Below are 15,428 nucleotides of genomic sequence, written 5' to 3'. Positions count from 1 at the left end.
TAGATACAACCAGCAAATAGATCACGTTCATTCATTTATGTACTTAATCAATCAATTACTTTCTCAAGCCCCTGAGTTAGCAGCTCCTTCATGTTCCCAAGGAGCCCTGGCCTTCTCCTATCCTAACTTACCAAACATTTTGCTATTGCTTGTTGCTTCTTGCTCTAGCCTAGTGCATGCACATAACAGCTTTATTTAAAAAACAAATACAAAACAAGCAAAGACCACTTAACTGGAGGGCTGCTAGCTCCTTGATAAACAACTAATTCATTCAAGGACAGCACCTGTTCTCTAGGAGTTCACACTTCAGCAGTAGACATATACTGTGGGATCCAGCCTGACAGATGCAGTGAGTGAGTGACCTGAATTGATTTCTATGGTGGAACACAGGAGCAACGGGGCGAAGCACTGGGTGTGGGCGTTGCAGAGGGACACCTGAAAGGACCCATTCATTATTCCACAAGTATTTATCAGTGACCATAGCACACGCAGCACATGGTAAGCGTTCACTATCTGTTATTAAATGCTAGCCACTGATCTAGGTGTTGGGGATGCCGCAGCTCACCCGAAACCATGGTGGCCCTTCCCTTGTGAAGTTCACCGTGTAGCCAAGGACGACAGGCAGTGGGCGAAATTATGTAAAATTGTGTTAGATGCCGAGCAGGAAAACAATAGGCGGCTGAAATTCTAAGGATGTTAGATCCTTTGGCTGGGGGCAGCAGTGGGCGGGTTTTGAGCAGGAGTAGCTGTGACTGGGACGGACTGTAGGGGGCGGGAAGACTGCAGGCAAGAACTGGTAATTTTAAGATGCAAGTATTTTCTGCTGAACTGGAAGAAGGACCTAGTTGCTCGGTGCACTCGAGGTTCTCCCGGGTCAAGGCTGCACTCTGAATGCAAACTCGATCGACTAGCAGTGCAGGGCGGGCTGAGAACTAGCAGCGCTAATTCACGTTTTTTTTTTTTTTGTATTCGGCACCTCTAGGTTCCTCTGCTCCCCAGACTTGCAGATGCACCATCTCCGGCTTGGACCCAGACTGCTAGCAGGCGGGCAAGATACGGGGTGGCGGGGGCCCACGCATTGCAGCGATCACCCGCAAGTCTTGGGGTCTGCAACGCCGCGTAGGCGGGAGGGGGCGGTGCTTATGCTGCGGACTTAGGTGGTAAAACGGCCCGCCCCCTGTCTTAGGCCCCGCCTCTAGACCCCGCTGATTGGGTTAAGGCCGCGGAAGGGCCGGGCATCCTCCGGGGTCCGGGGGGGGTCGGGCTAAATCGGGTGATCTGATTGGTCCGAGTGGGATTAGGTCATCGCTAGCAGGTTCGAGCAGCCCCGACGCCGGCGGGGCGGCCGAGGGTGCTGTGAGAGGGCGCTCGAGGCTGCCCGAGAGCTAACCAGCTAAGGAGGCGGGGAGGCGGTGGCCGCGTTCGCTCGGTAGCTCTCTCGCTTCCCGGTGCTGCAGCAGGTTCGCCCCTGTGCTTCCCGCTCTCCCGCGGTTCGCAGTGCGCTGTAGTAGCCAGTACCCGGCTGGGTTCGGAAGTCGTGCGCGCAGGCGGACACCAGGCGGAGGGCTAGCCGGCGCCACACCTGTGGAGCCGGCGGCCGTCGGGGTGCCAGTAGGGGTCCCACCGCGTGTGTGCTCGGGGCTGCGGGCCGCCAGGGCCCCGGGGAAGGCGCGCCCCCCGGCTGGGCGCCTTGGACACGATGGGGCTCCCCGCTCTGGAATTCAGTGACTGCTGCCTCGACAGCCCGCACTTCCGAGAGACGCTCAAGTCGCACGAAGCGGAGCTGGACAAGACCAACAAATTCATCAAGGAGCTCATCAAGGACGGGAAGTCCCTCATCAGCGCGCTCAAGAGTGAGTGCCCCGGGAGGGGAGGGGCCGTCGGGCGGCACTCAGCTCTGGGTGTCCGTGCGCCCGGCTGGTTTTCTTCCCCCGGGGCTCTGAGGGATGGGCGTAGATGCTTGTATGAGGCGGGAAGGCCACGTAAAATGGGCGAGCCATCTACAACCCGATGAGGAAGGAGACCCGTCGCCCAGTGGTTTGCATTCCGGAATGGCTGGGAGTTGACGGAGAGCGAATGCTGCTCTAGGGCACCACGGGTGGGTGTGAGCCGCCCGCAGGTGTCCTGGAAGTGGGGCTGTAGTGCCCGAGGCGCTGCAGCTTGTCGGGAGACCCCGTTTCGCGGCTAGGACTCTGGCTCCCTTGGGGAAGAGTGGCTCGCCCTTGGGTGCCCAGCCGTGGGAATGGAGCGTGCCCTGCCAAGGGGGCGCTGCCTCTCCTCAGAAAAAGGCGGCTTGTGACTGCTTCGCTCCTTGCATGCAGCTTCAGTCGGCTCGGGGCCACCGGGTTTCCCAAAAGGCACAGGAGAAAGGCTGGTGGAGTGGTGGCTTAGCTCTGGATTCTTTAAAGTACTGGCAGTCAGTAACCCCCACATCTAGAATCAGGACCATGTACGTATGCAGGTCCTGATTCATGTGTTTAGCAGAAGGTGATAGGGGTGGGACTACAGAATCACAGTGTTCCTTTACTCTAAACCGTAGGCGAAGGTTTAAAAATAGAACGGACATATCCTGACTCCCCCTCTCCTACTCCCTTGCTCTCCTTTTTACCTTTCCCGCTATCCTTGAAAACTGGAAGTGCTGCGAAGGAATGTCCTCAGTCCTTGATCAGAAAAGAGAAGTTTAAACTCATCCTTTAAACATTCTTCAGGCTTTTGTAAAACCATTTTTGCTTATTTTCTTTGGGTAGGGAAGAAATGAACTTTGCATTCTATGTACGATCTTCCCCTGACTTTTGCAGAGCCAGAGAGTTTCTCCTTCCACCCCAGCAAGAGTGCTCTGGGGATGAGCACCTTGGATTGTGAGATCCTTTTTGGTGCTTTTCAGTCCTTCCTTTTAAAAATAGTTCAGTCCATCCTTTAGTTTTGAGAATTGGGAAAAATGTGAAGACAGAGAGTGGAACTGTCTTTTACTTCCCCTTTCATGACTCGGTGATGGATTTCTTTATAGGTGACACCTTTCAATTCAGAAAGGTTGCTGTTGGCAGAGTAAGGGCCTAGCTGTGAATTTCCCCCAGGCCTCTTTAAAGGAGACTTACAGAAGTCAGGTGCCTGAGCTGTCATTTGTGAGCCTGTTCTTTTTAAAAATGAGGAGGGAGACAATGGAACCCCAGGGCAGCAGGTGCCAATCTTTTAGGGTAAAATAAACAGAGAACTGTGATGTGATGAGGCTCCTCCGAGGCTGGAGACTGACCTGAAGCATGCGCACAGATTCTTCCTTTGTCAGTCATCAGGGCCATTCTGGGTTCAGGGAATACATGACCCCTGGTTTGGAGTAAATTAGGAGCCCATTTATAGATTAGGCCCAGGAATTTTGACTGACTCTCAGGCCTGCTTTAATTGGGCCTCTCTGCTATATTCAGTGAACATTTCAGTGCTGTGCTTGCTGCTAAGTCCTGCCATGGACATGGAGGATGTTGCAGTGAATATTCTGCCCCTGGGGCCACAGAGATTTAGTCCATGCCAGTCACTGCTTCATGTAGATTATCTCATGTGCTGTTATTTTTTCTATGAATGAAAAGACAGGCTTGGGGGAATTGCTAGCCCAGAGCCACCCTAGCAGCAGGGCTTAGTTTTGAACCCAGGTGGTTTGAACTGGAGATGGAATTATTGCTGATGGAGAGCCCTTAATCTGGCCCCATCTCACGTGACCCAAGTGCATCCTATGGACCAAGCCTTCTGGAAATTGGATTTACATTTTGTATCTCAGCCTTGAATCTGAAGAGGGTGCATACGTGTGACTGGCAATTTATTTGCCTGATACAGTTTTTTTGGGGGGGGTGGTGGTGTAAGAATTCTTTGGGAAGGAGGAAACAGTGCAGTAATAGGGTTTGAGAGTTATTGAAGTTGTCTAATGGAATGGATGAGCCCTGTAACGTGGGGGAAAGACTTCTGTGTAACTAGGTGTTCTAATCTTTGTACATTCAGCTCTATAACTGTACTTTTCTTCTACTAATAACGACTACTCAAACAGGTCATGTGACCACTTAAAGAAAGTGAAGTTGATAGATGACTGTTTCCCAGACTTTAGGCATTCTGTTATAATTAGGTGCTTACTACATTGTATACTATTAGCTATATTAGTATTTGTGTATTATTTTTCTTTGGATGATACTTATCAATACTGTAAATGTAAAGCCAGTGTTTTTAAAAATACATAATTATATAAGTAACAGTGGTTTAGATGATTTATAATCTCATTCAGCTCTAAAAATTTTATGGCTTTATATTATAGTTAGTATTTATAGTTGGATTTAGGTTTCATTTGTGTGTTAATATGAGGCAATAAAACTGGCTTCCAGGGATTGTCAAAGTTCATCTACATCATTGTTACTTCTACTTTATGAGTAAGGAAACTGAAGATCAGAGAGGTCAGTAACCTGCCCAAGGTGACACAGAAATTAAGTATATTTAAAAATTAACTACATTTAAACCCAACTTGTCTGATTCCAAAGCCTGTGCACTTAATCCTGAAGCAGAACCATCCTCTAGGTCAGTTGTCTCTTGTGTCCCCTTGAGAATCTGATAAATACCATGGACTCTATACAAATGAACCCATCAGGGCTTCCCCTGGACTCCATACTTCTGGTCTGGACGCAGAAGTTAAGCAATGAAGTAATTTGGGACCTATAGTTTTAAATAGCCTGATTTTGGAGATGGTTCTCATTTGATGTGCATTAGTGCTTTTGAAACTCCCAGTCATTTTTTCTGTGCTGATTTGTCCAGGTCTTTTCTCTGGGCACTTCCTCACCGGGAACCCTTTCCCTGACCTGATTAATCAGTGTCTCAGTGAAAACGATTTTGTGTTTAAGTCTCTCTCTCTCTTTTTCCATGTAGAAACAGTAGAGGGTTGAGATGAATTTCAGACTTACAGAATTAAGAGTTTCGGGAATTCTTCCTGGGTTCACACCTTAACCCCATCACATACTCGGTGACTCTGGGCAAGTCACCAAGTCTGAGCTCCTCCTGTTCAACATGGGAATAGCCACACTTACTTCCTAGGGTGGTTGTGAGATCTAAACAAAACTGTATGAAAAGCAAATACAGTAGTTCGAGCTGGTGCATAGCACTGCTCGATTATTGTAGTTGTATCATCTTCCAGTATTCAGGGTTGTCAAGACTTGGACAAAAAGTCACTTAAAAGCAGGATATTTTTTGGTTTGGGTGTAAGGCATTAGGCCCTTGCCTCCTTCATGCCAGTCGTTCGTAATTTAAACAGTTGTGTATGTGTTAACTATTGGTGGGAAGAATCCTATTAATGTTTGTATAAAAGTCGTGGTTATGTCAAAAAAACATAAGTTAAAAAGAAAAAAATATAAGTAGGTCTCCTAACATCTTGCTGTTTCTAATAACATTCTGGCAGCTTAAATTTTCAATCTGGATAGATTAACTCCCTGCCTCAGAGGCTGGGATGGCTGCCTCTCTCTGCCCTGTAGGAAAAGCTTGCAGAATGCATTGGACTTCATGTCTGGCTGTCTCATGGAGTCAGTGGCAAAACAAATGTGGTTTCATAGAACAGAAAGTGAATCAGGCTGTTGATTTTGAAGGATGTTGAGGGTTTTCAGGAACTGTGTTTCCATCTTGACAGTTGGTTTATGAACTTGTTGCTGAGGGTATGGCCCTTTAAATTTGACTATACTCTTTGAGGCAAAATGAGGTATCCTTATTCTGAAAAAGTGAGGCAGAACTGCAAACTTTAAAATACCAACTTTATTAAGCTATAATTCACCTTATCATATGGTTCTCACCCATTTAAAGCACACAGTTCAGTGGTTTTTAGTACATTCACAGTGTTAGTTGCACTCATCACCACAGTCAATCTTAGAACATTTTCATCACCCTCAAAAGAGACCCCATTCCCATTAGCAGTCACTCCCCATTATTTCCCAACTTCTCCCTAATCACTAGTCAACCTCTAATGCAATTTCTGTCTCTATAGATTGGCCTATTCTGGACATCAGAAGCACAATTTAAATAGTTTTCTCCTAGATGGCGGTGACCAGCTGTAGGCACAGAGTTCTTGATTGGAACTCCTTAAGTTGCTTTCTCTTCTTCAGGGGGATTTAAGTAGAGGTGAGGTCCTAAAGACTGAACTGTGTTCCAAGGCCCAGAAAAGCCCAGGTATGCCATTGTGTTTCCAATTCAGGAGAGACAAATTGTTTCATTCTAACTCATGGGTGTTTGGTAGATGCAAAAGAGATTACCAAAACAAGACTAAGAATCTGGCCTCTCCTCTCAGTGAGCTTTTAGTCATGTTGGGGCAGGGTGTGTGACGGTGAATCAAGCTGTACTCTTGAGTAGGTATTCTTCTGTATGATGCTTTTTTTTTTCAAAGCAAAACAAAGTGACTATTTGAGCCCATAGTTTTCATGAGATGTTTTGGAGATGGCACACCTTTTTCACTGCATTCTTGGCAGTTAATAATTCTGAGATCTCTGACCTGCATCACATCACCAAGGCAACCAACAGTGAATTTAACAGAAAGTAGTCTAATAAGAATGCCAGCATCCTTGTTTATTGAGTACTTACCAAGTGCTCTTCTGTATGCTAAGTGTGCACATTGTCTTATTAGTCCTTTCACCATCCATTGAGATGAATACTCTTATTTTTCTGCAACTTAGAGTTGTGGTAACTTGTCTAAGGTCACACAGCTAGGAAGTTGTACAACCAAGTTTGGAACCTGGCAATGGACTACCCGGCCTTTCCTTGAAAATGATTCTTTGGTGCTTCAGTAAACACATTGGCAGTGCAGATGCAAATTCTATGTAGATCTAGACCTTAGAAAGGAGAAATATGCAGCTGGTGCTAGAATAACTGAGAATATTGTCCTACCTCAGTTGTTTCTCAGAATCTGCTGTCCTGAGTAGCAAGGATTAGCTGATTCTTTGTATTGTGCTCTGAAGTTGTTTCTCTGTCCATCATAGGATTAAAGAATAGTTATAGGGGCAAGCGAGGGTTTCTGATTATCTCTTGGCTTCATACAAATGAAGAGTTTCTCTTTGTTTAGAGTTTCTCTTTTATAGCATTAATTTCTTTATTAAAAATTTATTGTGATGTAATTGGCATATTAGGGTCAGTGTACGACACAGTGCCTTGATATTTGTATGTATTGTGAGGTCATCAGCATGCTTAAGTCTAGTTTAGTTAAGTCTATCACTAAAATTAAAATTTTTTCTTTTGGGGAGGCTTTTAAGGTTTATTCTCTTAGCAACTTTCAGATAGTCACTACAGTATTAACTCTAGTCATCATGCTGTACATTATATTCCTATGATTTATTTATATTATAACTGGAAGTGATTATATTTTAACTGGGTAAAAAAGCATCAAGCAGGGAGGCCAAAGCCTACTCCTGGGTCTGATTTGGTAAGATCAGTGGTTTATCCTCTTTACTCATTAAAAGAAGAGTAAAAATATTGACATCAAGTGTTGCATGCTTTAAAGCATGCCATCTTTTTGTACTTTTTAAGGATTTGATACAGGCTTTTTGCAATAGTGGGATGAACCCTTCTTGAATGGCATAAACTCTCAAAGGATGTTCAATGCCAAGTTGCTTTGTTTAGGAGGAGATTACTCATAAAACTGTAGTGGAACAAATGGGTGTGGAGTTAGATAGCAAAATATTTTTCTCAGTTCCTTTACTTTTCTTTAACACCTTGCAAATACAAGAGGAAGAAAAAGGATTTCCTAATTATTTGTAAAAGGTGATAATTTGCAATACTGACATATGAAGTATTACTCATACAAATATAAACAATAGCAAATTAAATGCAAACAAGATTTTATAGTTTTTATATAATATTGGCTTAAAAAAAAGTCCTTTCACTTAATTTATTCTCCTCTTGATTGGACTGAATAAATCGGATCTAATCTGTAGTTCTCAACCCACTGATTGAGTGTTAAGCTCCCCTCCTCCCCCTTTTAAGAAATAATTAATAGACTTTATTTTTAGAACAGTTTGTAGGTTTCCAAAACAATTGAGTGGAAAGTAATAGTTTCCATATAGCCTCTCACAGCTATTTCTTCCTATTATTAACATCTTGAAGTAGTGAGGTATGTTTATTACAATGGTGATATCATGTTATTAACTAAAATCCATAAATCACATTAAGGTTCTCTTTTTGTGTTGTACGTTTTATGGGTTGGGATAAATGCATAATAACATTTATTGGCCATTACACTGTCTTAAAATCTCCGTATTTCACTTATTCATCTCCTGTACACAATCCTTGGCAACCGCTCATCTTCTTGCTGTTTCCTTAGTTTTGCCTTGACATTGCTGTGACGTTTGCCAGAATGTCAGTTGGAATCATACAGTAGGTAGCCTTTTCAGATTGGCTTCTTTCATTTAGCAATATGCATTTAAGTTTTCCCCATATGTTTTGTGACTTGATAGCTCATTTCTTTTTATCACTGACCAATTTTCCATTGTTTGTATGTACCACATGAATGCATTCATTCATCTATTGAAGGACATCTTTGTTGCTTCCAAGTTTTAGCAATTATGAATAAAGCTGATATAAACATTTCTGTGCAGGTTCATGTGTGAACATGAGTTTTCAGCTCCTTTGGGTGTATACCAAGGAGCGCAATTGCTGGGTCATATGGTAAAAGTGTGCCTACTTTTGTAAGAAACCGCCCAACTGTCCTCCAGAGTGGCCATACCATTTTACATTCTCACCAGCTGTGAACGAGAGTCCCTGTTGCACATCCTCAGCCACGTTTGGTGTTGTCTGTAGTTAGATTCTGTCTTTCTAATAGGCGGGCAGGGTGGTATCTCATTGTCTTTTATATTTGTAATTTTCTAATAATAGGATTTCAGACATGTTTTCAGTATGCTTATTTGCCACCTGATTATCATCTTTGGTGGGGTGTCTGTTCAGATCTTTTCCTCATTTTTTAATTTGGTTATTTGAGTTTCCTTATGCTGAGTGTTTTTCCCCCCTGTGGTAAAATACGTAACACAAACTTTACCACTAATACTATTTCCTATCACACCAAACTGAAACTTTATACCCATTAAACAGTAACTCCCCATTATTCGGTCCTGCTAGTAGTATCTGGTAAACCTCTATACTACTTTCCTTCTCCATGAATTTGACTGCTCTGAGTACCTCATATTAGTGGAATAATCTAGGGTTTGTCGTTTTGTGTCTGATTTATTTCATTCAGCCTAATGTTTTCAAGGTTCATTCATGTATAGCACATGTCAAAATTTCATTCTGTTTTATGGTTGAGTATCTTATTTGTTGAGTTTTAATTACCAATACCTATCATTAAGAAAGACTGTTCTTTCTCATTTAAACTTATAAAAAAGGTATATACTTTTCTCTCTATCTTTTCTTTTTTCCCCTTCAGAATGATCTCTAACACTCTGAATTGATAAGACTGATTTATCGTAGATGTCTCTCTCGAGAACACTATGTTTGCCCTGGCCTGGTGGCTTAGCTGGCAGGAGTGTGGTCCTGTCCACCAAAAGGTTGCAGGTTCCATTCCTGATCAGGGTACATACCTGGGTTGTGGGTTTGATCCCTAGTTGGGGTGTATGCAGGAGGCGGCCAATTGATGTCTCTCATATTGATGTCCCTGTTTGTCTCACTTTCTCTCTCTAGAATCAATAAACTTATCCTCTGTTGAGGATTAAAAAGATTATGTTGATGGTCATTCCTTTCAAATTAGCCATTTGTTTCAGATTAGCATATTTTCAGGGAGTTTAAAAAAAAGCTTTATTGAATTACTTCATCAGTTTTTAGTGTATAATTTGATAGTTTTACAGAGTTCTGCAAACATTACCCCAGTCCAGTTTTAGAACACTTGTATCACCCCAAATAGGCACTCTCCATTCTCACCTTAAGCCTCAGACAACCTTTATTTACTTATTTATTTTTCTTTTTTGAAGCGTGAAACAACATGGATTTATTACTCGCTGCTCTACAGGTCAGAAATCCAGGCTTGGAGAGACTGAATTCTCTGCTCTCGGGTCTCAAGAGGCTGTTGTTATCTTTTATAAGGAGGAGAATCTTACACCCAGATTGTGTCGGTTGTCTACAGGATTCATTTCTTTGCTGCTTGCTAGTCAGAGGTTCCTGTTCTCTCACTGGATGTCAGCAGGGACCACTGTCTGTTTTACAAAAAATTTTGTTAAAGATTTTATTTATTTGTTTTTAGAGGGAGAGAGGAAGGGAAGGAGAAAGAGAGGGAGAGAAACACTGATTGGTTGCCCCTTGTTTATGTTCCTACTGGGGACTGAACCCGGAACCCAGTGTGTGCCCTGACTGAGATCAAACTGGTAACCTTTCGTTTTGTGGAATGATGCTCAGCCAACTGAGTTATACCAGTCAGGGCTTTTAAGGAGCCACCTTCCTTCTCATGTGGCTCCTCTGTCTTCAAAGCCAGCAAGAGTCCTCAGAGTCCTTCTGAATGTTCCCTCTAGTCTCTGATTCCCTCTTTTGCCAAGGGCCAGAGAAAACTCCCTCATCTTAAAGGGCTCTTGTGGTTAGGTTAGGCCCACCTGGATAATCACCTTTTTGATGAAGTGAAAGTCAGTTGATGAATTCCTTTAGCTATGTAAGGTAACAGAACCACAGGAGTGATAGATGTAGTTCATCATATTCACAGCCTCCCCCTGCAGCACCTTCCGGCAACACCATCACTGCTTTTATTCCTTGGAAAGGGCAAACTCTTACCCCAGGGCATTTGCATTCGTTCTTCCCTTCACTTGAAAGACTCAGCACTAGCCCTTCCTTCTCAGAGTCGGCTGCTGCTCTTCATTTCATCCTCCATGGAAGGGGTCCTCAGACAGGCCTTCCAAAACTGCCCAGCTGTACCCCTGTCTTACCCTGCTGGTCAGTGTCAACCATATCTCCATTCGTAGTTTCTTCATGCATATATCTACAGTTCAGTTTATTTTGCTAACTTACATGTCGGCTCATTTTTGTCTGCCTCCCCTAGCTTCTTGTAAGCCCCATGAGAGCCTTTCTCTGAGTGTCTTGCCTTCCACTACCTCCCCAGGCCTGGTAAAGCCCCTGGCACATGGTTGGTGCTAAGTAACTGTTTGAACAAACGAATGAACAAATGTTTGAACAAATGAATAAATGAATGGAACAGTGAATTACCTATTTTTGGACTATAAGATGCGCCGCACCAAATTTGCTAAATGGAGCAAATTTTAGAGGAATAATGGTTGTTAATGCTGCTGTTGAGTTCTGTTTACATTTACATTGGTGAAATATTATGTTATTTACGTTATTAAATATTTTACCACATGTTTCTCTTCAAAAATTTTTTCCTATTTTCCTCCTTTAAAACTTAGGTGCATCTTATGGTCTGAAAAATAAGGTAAGTTTAACTTCAGGGAATCCTCATAGGAAATACTTCGAAGAGTTAGACAGTCTAAATATATAGGTTTTTCTTTTCTAAAAATTGAAGCTAACTTGGATTATACTCTATGTGGTCTTTTGCATCTGGCTTCTTTCACATAGCATAATATAATATTTTTAGATGCATCCATGTTGCAGCATGTACCAGTGGTTTGTTTCTTTTTATTGCTAAAGAGTATTCCATTTCGTAAACCCTGCTTTGTTCACCCATTCACCAGCTGATAGACATTTGAGTTGTTCTAGCTTTTGGCTCTTATGGATAATGTTACATTGAACATCTGCATACATGTCTTTGTGTGGACATATGTTTTCATTTCTTACTTCACTTCTTTCTAGGAGTAGAATTGCTAGGTTGTGTAGTTAATATATGTTTCATCAAAAAAACCCACACAACCCTGCCAGACTGTTGTCCACTGCAGAAGCGTCATTTAAAATTCCCCCTAGCAGTGTACTAGGGTTCCGGGTTCTTCATAGCACATCCAACACTCGTTCTTGTCTGTCTCATTGTCTGTCTGATCAGTAGCCATCCTAGTGGGGGTGAAGTGGTATCTCATTGTGGTTTCAATGTGTATTTTCCTGATGACTAATGATGTTGAGCATCTTTTCATGTGCATATTGCCTATTGGTGCATTTTCTGTTTTGAAATGTGTATTCAGATCTTTCTGTTGGGCTTGCAATTTTTTCCCCTTTCCTTTGTTTCATAAAATTTTTGATAGTTAAGTGAAGAGCATTCAGTCCACTCTCTGTTTGCCCTCATCTGGGGACTTTTTGCTTCCATTTGCTTCAGTCTCAGGTGCATTCGACTGGTCAGTTTCAGGCTCCCTGGCTTAGGAAGGTGGTTCTTAGGAAGCTGAGGTTCAGGTTTCTGCTCTGGTTAGGCCAGTCCCTCTGGGCAGAGGCCCAGGCTGCTTGTCCTAATTCTGGTCAGAGTAAGCTAATGATCACAAACCCTATGAATCGACAAAATGAGAATAGGTCAGGGAGGAACCTTTACCACCATCGAGCTATTGGGGAAAGCAACCCATGAAGGTGACTTTGTTATCCTGTCAAGGCCATTGCATTTTTAAAAGTTATCCAAGGGAGGGGTACCCGTATAAAGCTAACAGTCAAAGTGGTTTTTCTAGGTTTAAATTTCTGACTGACTCTAGTTTTAATTAAAAAATTATAATCCAGTATGTTTCAAATTATGTGGGTTTTTTTTTTTGCCATCAAAAGAAGGCTTTCATTAACGAATATGGAGCCCTTCTCTGCTCGTACCTTGTCCGCTAAGCCCTAGACTAGAGTAAGGGCTTTTAGGGTGGCAGGGACAGGTGCAGAAGTCCTGAGCGGGGAGAGCACATGGGGCGTTTGGGGACCAGCAGGGAGGCCCGTGTGGCCGAAGCAGAGTGATGGCAGATGAACAAGGAAGGAGTCCAGGAGGCAGGGTGTGGGGGTTTTGAGTCCCGGAAAGGACTCTGCATTTCATTCTGGTTGTGATGGGCAACCTACGGGAGGCTGTAACATGGTCCTCCTTGTGTTTTTAAGAGATCATGGGGCCACTGTGTGGAGAATAGGTGTAGTGGGGCAAGAATGGAGACTGGGAGAACAGTTAGGAGGCTGTTCTAATAGGCCAAGGAAGAGGCAGAGGCACCTGGACTATAGTGACAGCATCGGAGATGGTGGTCGGATTCTGGGTGTTTTTGGAAGTAGAGCCCGCAGGATTTGCTGTTTGATTAGATTTGGGCTATGAAAAGAAAGAAGTCAAGAATGATTCCAGTCTTTTTGCCTAGAGCAATTATGTGAATGATGGTGCTATTTTCTGAAATGAAGACGACTTGGGGAGGATTAGGATTGGGGGGATAATTAATAGTGTGAATGAATGACCCAATCTTATAGTGCAAAGACAAAAAATACATAGATAGTTCATGAATAGTCTTATAAAAGCATCCAGGACTATGGAAATGTGCAGAGTAAAGCCCCTTTCCCAAGGTAACCACCGTCAGCAGGTTGGTATGCTTTTTTCCCTTGTCCTTTTTCTGTGCATGTTCGTTTTTTTCATACATGGGATTATACTCTATGAATTGTTCTGTTCTGTTTTTCTAATTAATACTGTGTTTCAGAGATCTTTCCTGTCAGTATACATATATAAGTGCATTCTTTTTAATGACTGCTGAGAGTTCTGCTATGTGGAAATGTAGCTTATTTACCCAGACTTCTGTTGAAGGATATTTGGATTGTCACGGTTTTTTACTATTAAAGGAGGTGCTGTGGTGATCACTTGCACACCCACCTTTGTGTGTGAGTCCCAGTGTTTCCACGGGATAGAAGATTTCCTGAATCCTTGAAGATTCCTCAAAGATTCCTCCAGGTGGAATCGTTGCGAAACTCCAATTTTTGCCAGCTCTTTGACATCTGTTGATCTGTTGTTTAGGTCCTTTGCATCCCTGTAGCCAGTTGATATTTGGTGCTGTTTTTGAGTTGGTTAGATTATGTTTCTGAAGCTTAACCTTTTGCTTAAATCGGAAGCATTCTTAACAGAACAGGTCCTACTGTTAGGCACTGACATGAATTCTAAAAGAAGCAGGGGATAGAAAAAAGTGTGTGTGTGTGTGTGTGTGTGTGTGAGAGTGTGTGAGAGAGAGAGAGGTTACAATTAATTGGCTATGTCCTTGGATTTGTCTGGTCTCCTTTCTGAGCTGCAGGTGCTTGCAGATAAAATGGGTGATGGAATGGAGCTTTGCCCATATCTAATGGGATATTTCAACCTTGAATTTCAGGGACCAAGAAGGAAATCACATTTGTTAGGGTGAGAAAACAACATTAGTGGCCAAAGGAGTGTTTACAAATTAGAGTCACTGGGGCTTACACATTTTTGTAGGAACCCAGGGTGGAGAAACAGAGGAAATAGTAAGGAAAACAGCTTGTCAGTGTGTGCCAGAAGCTGTCATGGCATGTTTATATCTGGCTCATTTCACCTTGGGTTGGAAGGCACACAGTGCTGCAGAGGGTGAGCTTGGAGCCTGGGCAGTGGCTTGCTATATTTAGAAAGAGGAGATTCCTGAGGTTAGAGTGGTCTGTGTGTACGTGCATTTCCTCTGCCAGATGGACAAAGTGTGAGGGGCTCGGGAATTCTGGACTAAACCTTGTTAACTAGCTGGCATCTGGGCGAAGCCAGTAGCTACGCTTTGACACCTGCTGCTGCCACAAAGGAAAAGGCAAAATAAACCCTATTTCACATGGTTTGTAAACAGCACAGGTAGATTTCAAAGCCCATCTGATCTCCCTGTCAGATATGCTCTCAAGTTTACTATGGGCTCATGTGAACACTTTGAAAATATGAACTGGCTCCTCCTGTTCTTTAAGTAGACTTTAGGTACATTTCCAGGCAGATCAAGTTGAACTTGAGGCAGTTCCTGTGCCGCTGAGACTGTCAAGCAGACACAACTAAAACTGTAACAGATTCCTAACTGCATATTTTGTTATTATACTTGTGGGTCAGGTGTAGAAAATGATTAGTGGTTGAGAAAATAAAATAAAATAGGCTTTTTTACTTTAACTTATAGCCGTGTTCCTTTTAAAAAGTTATCTAAGTAGGTAACACCTATAAATGGTTTATAGTTCAAAAGGGACTAAAAGGATTGTGAGTATGCTTTCAATTCCTTCTTTCTCCTGATCCCTAGTTCTTCTACTGGGGGCCACATTTTACCAGTTCTTGTATATTTTTCAGACCCAATTTATGTTTTTTTAAAGCAAATATATTTATGTTTTTTTCCTCAGTAGCATGCCTGATACAGTGTTTTGTGTGTATTTGCAATGTGAATTATTTTAATATATTTTAGGTACTATTCTGCATTGGTATGTATAGAGCTAACTCAGTTTTAGCATTGCATTGTGTTGCACTGTATGGACATGACATAGTTTATTTGACCAGTCCCCCAGTAGCAGACATTTAGGTGATTTCCAGTCTTTCACCGTTACAAGGAGTGCTGCTATGGACACCATGGCGCCACCTGTCA

General features: G+C 42.9%; 1 protein-coding gene across 6 annotated transcripts in view; it reads left to right on the top strand.

The window, feature by feature from the left end:
- Positions 1 to 1,165: 1,165 nt before the first annotated feature.
- The window catches only part of ARHGAP26 (Rho GTPase activating protein 26), a 416,835-nt gene continuing 402,572 nt past the window's right edge, over positions 1,166 to 15,428 (top strand). Inside the window, exon 1 of one of the 6 annotated variants that reach the window (XM_053666461.1) lies at positions 1,166 to 1,853. In XM_053666461.1, the coding sequence (XP_053522436.1) occupies positions 1,700 to 1,853 (154 nt within the window). In that variant the 5' untranslated portion in view covers positions 1,166 to 1,699. The remainder of the gene's footprint in view (positions 1,854 to 15,428) is intronic. The other 5 variants (XM_037141721.2, XM_053666462.1, XM_037141724.2 and 2 more) reach the window with 5 other exon arrangements.

Source organism: Artibeus jamaicensis, unplaced genomic scaffold, assembly GCF_021234435.1.
Source record: "Artibeus jamaicensis isolate MK-2021 breed Jamaican fruit bat unplaced genomic scaffold, CSHL_Jam_final contig_456, whole genome shotgun sequence".
NCBI classification, from domain to species: Eukaryota; Metazoa; Chordata; class Mammalia; order Chiroptera; family Phyllostomidae; genus Artibeus; species Artibeus jamaicensis.
This window is presented reverse-complemented; position numbering and strand designations above follow the sequence as displayed.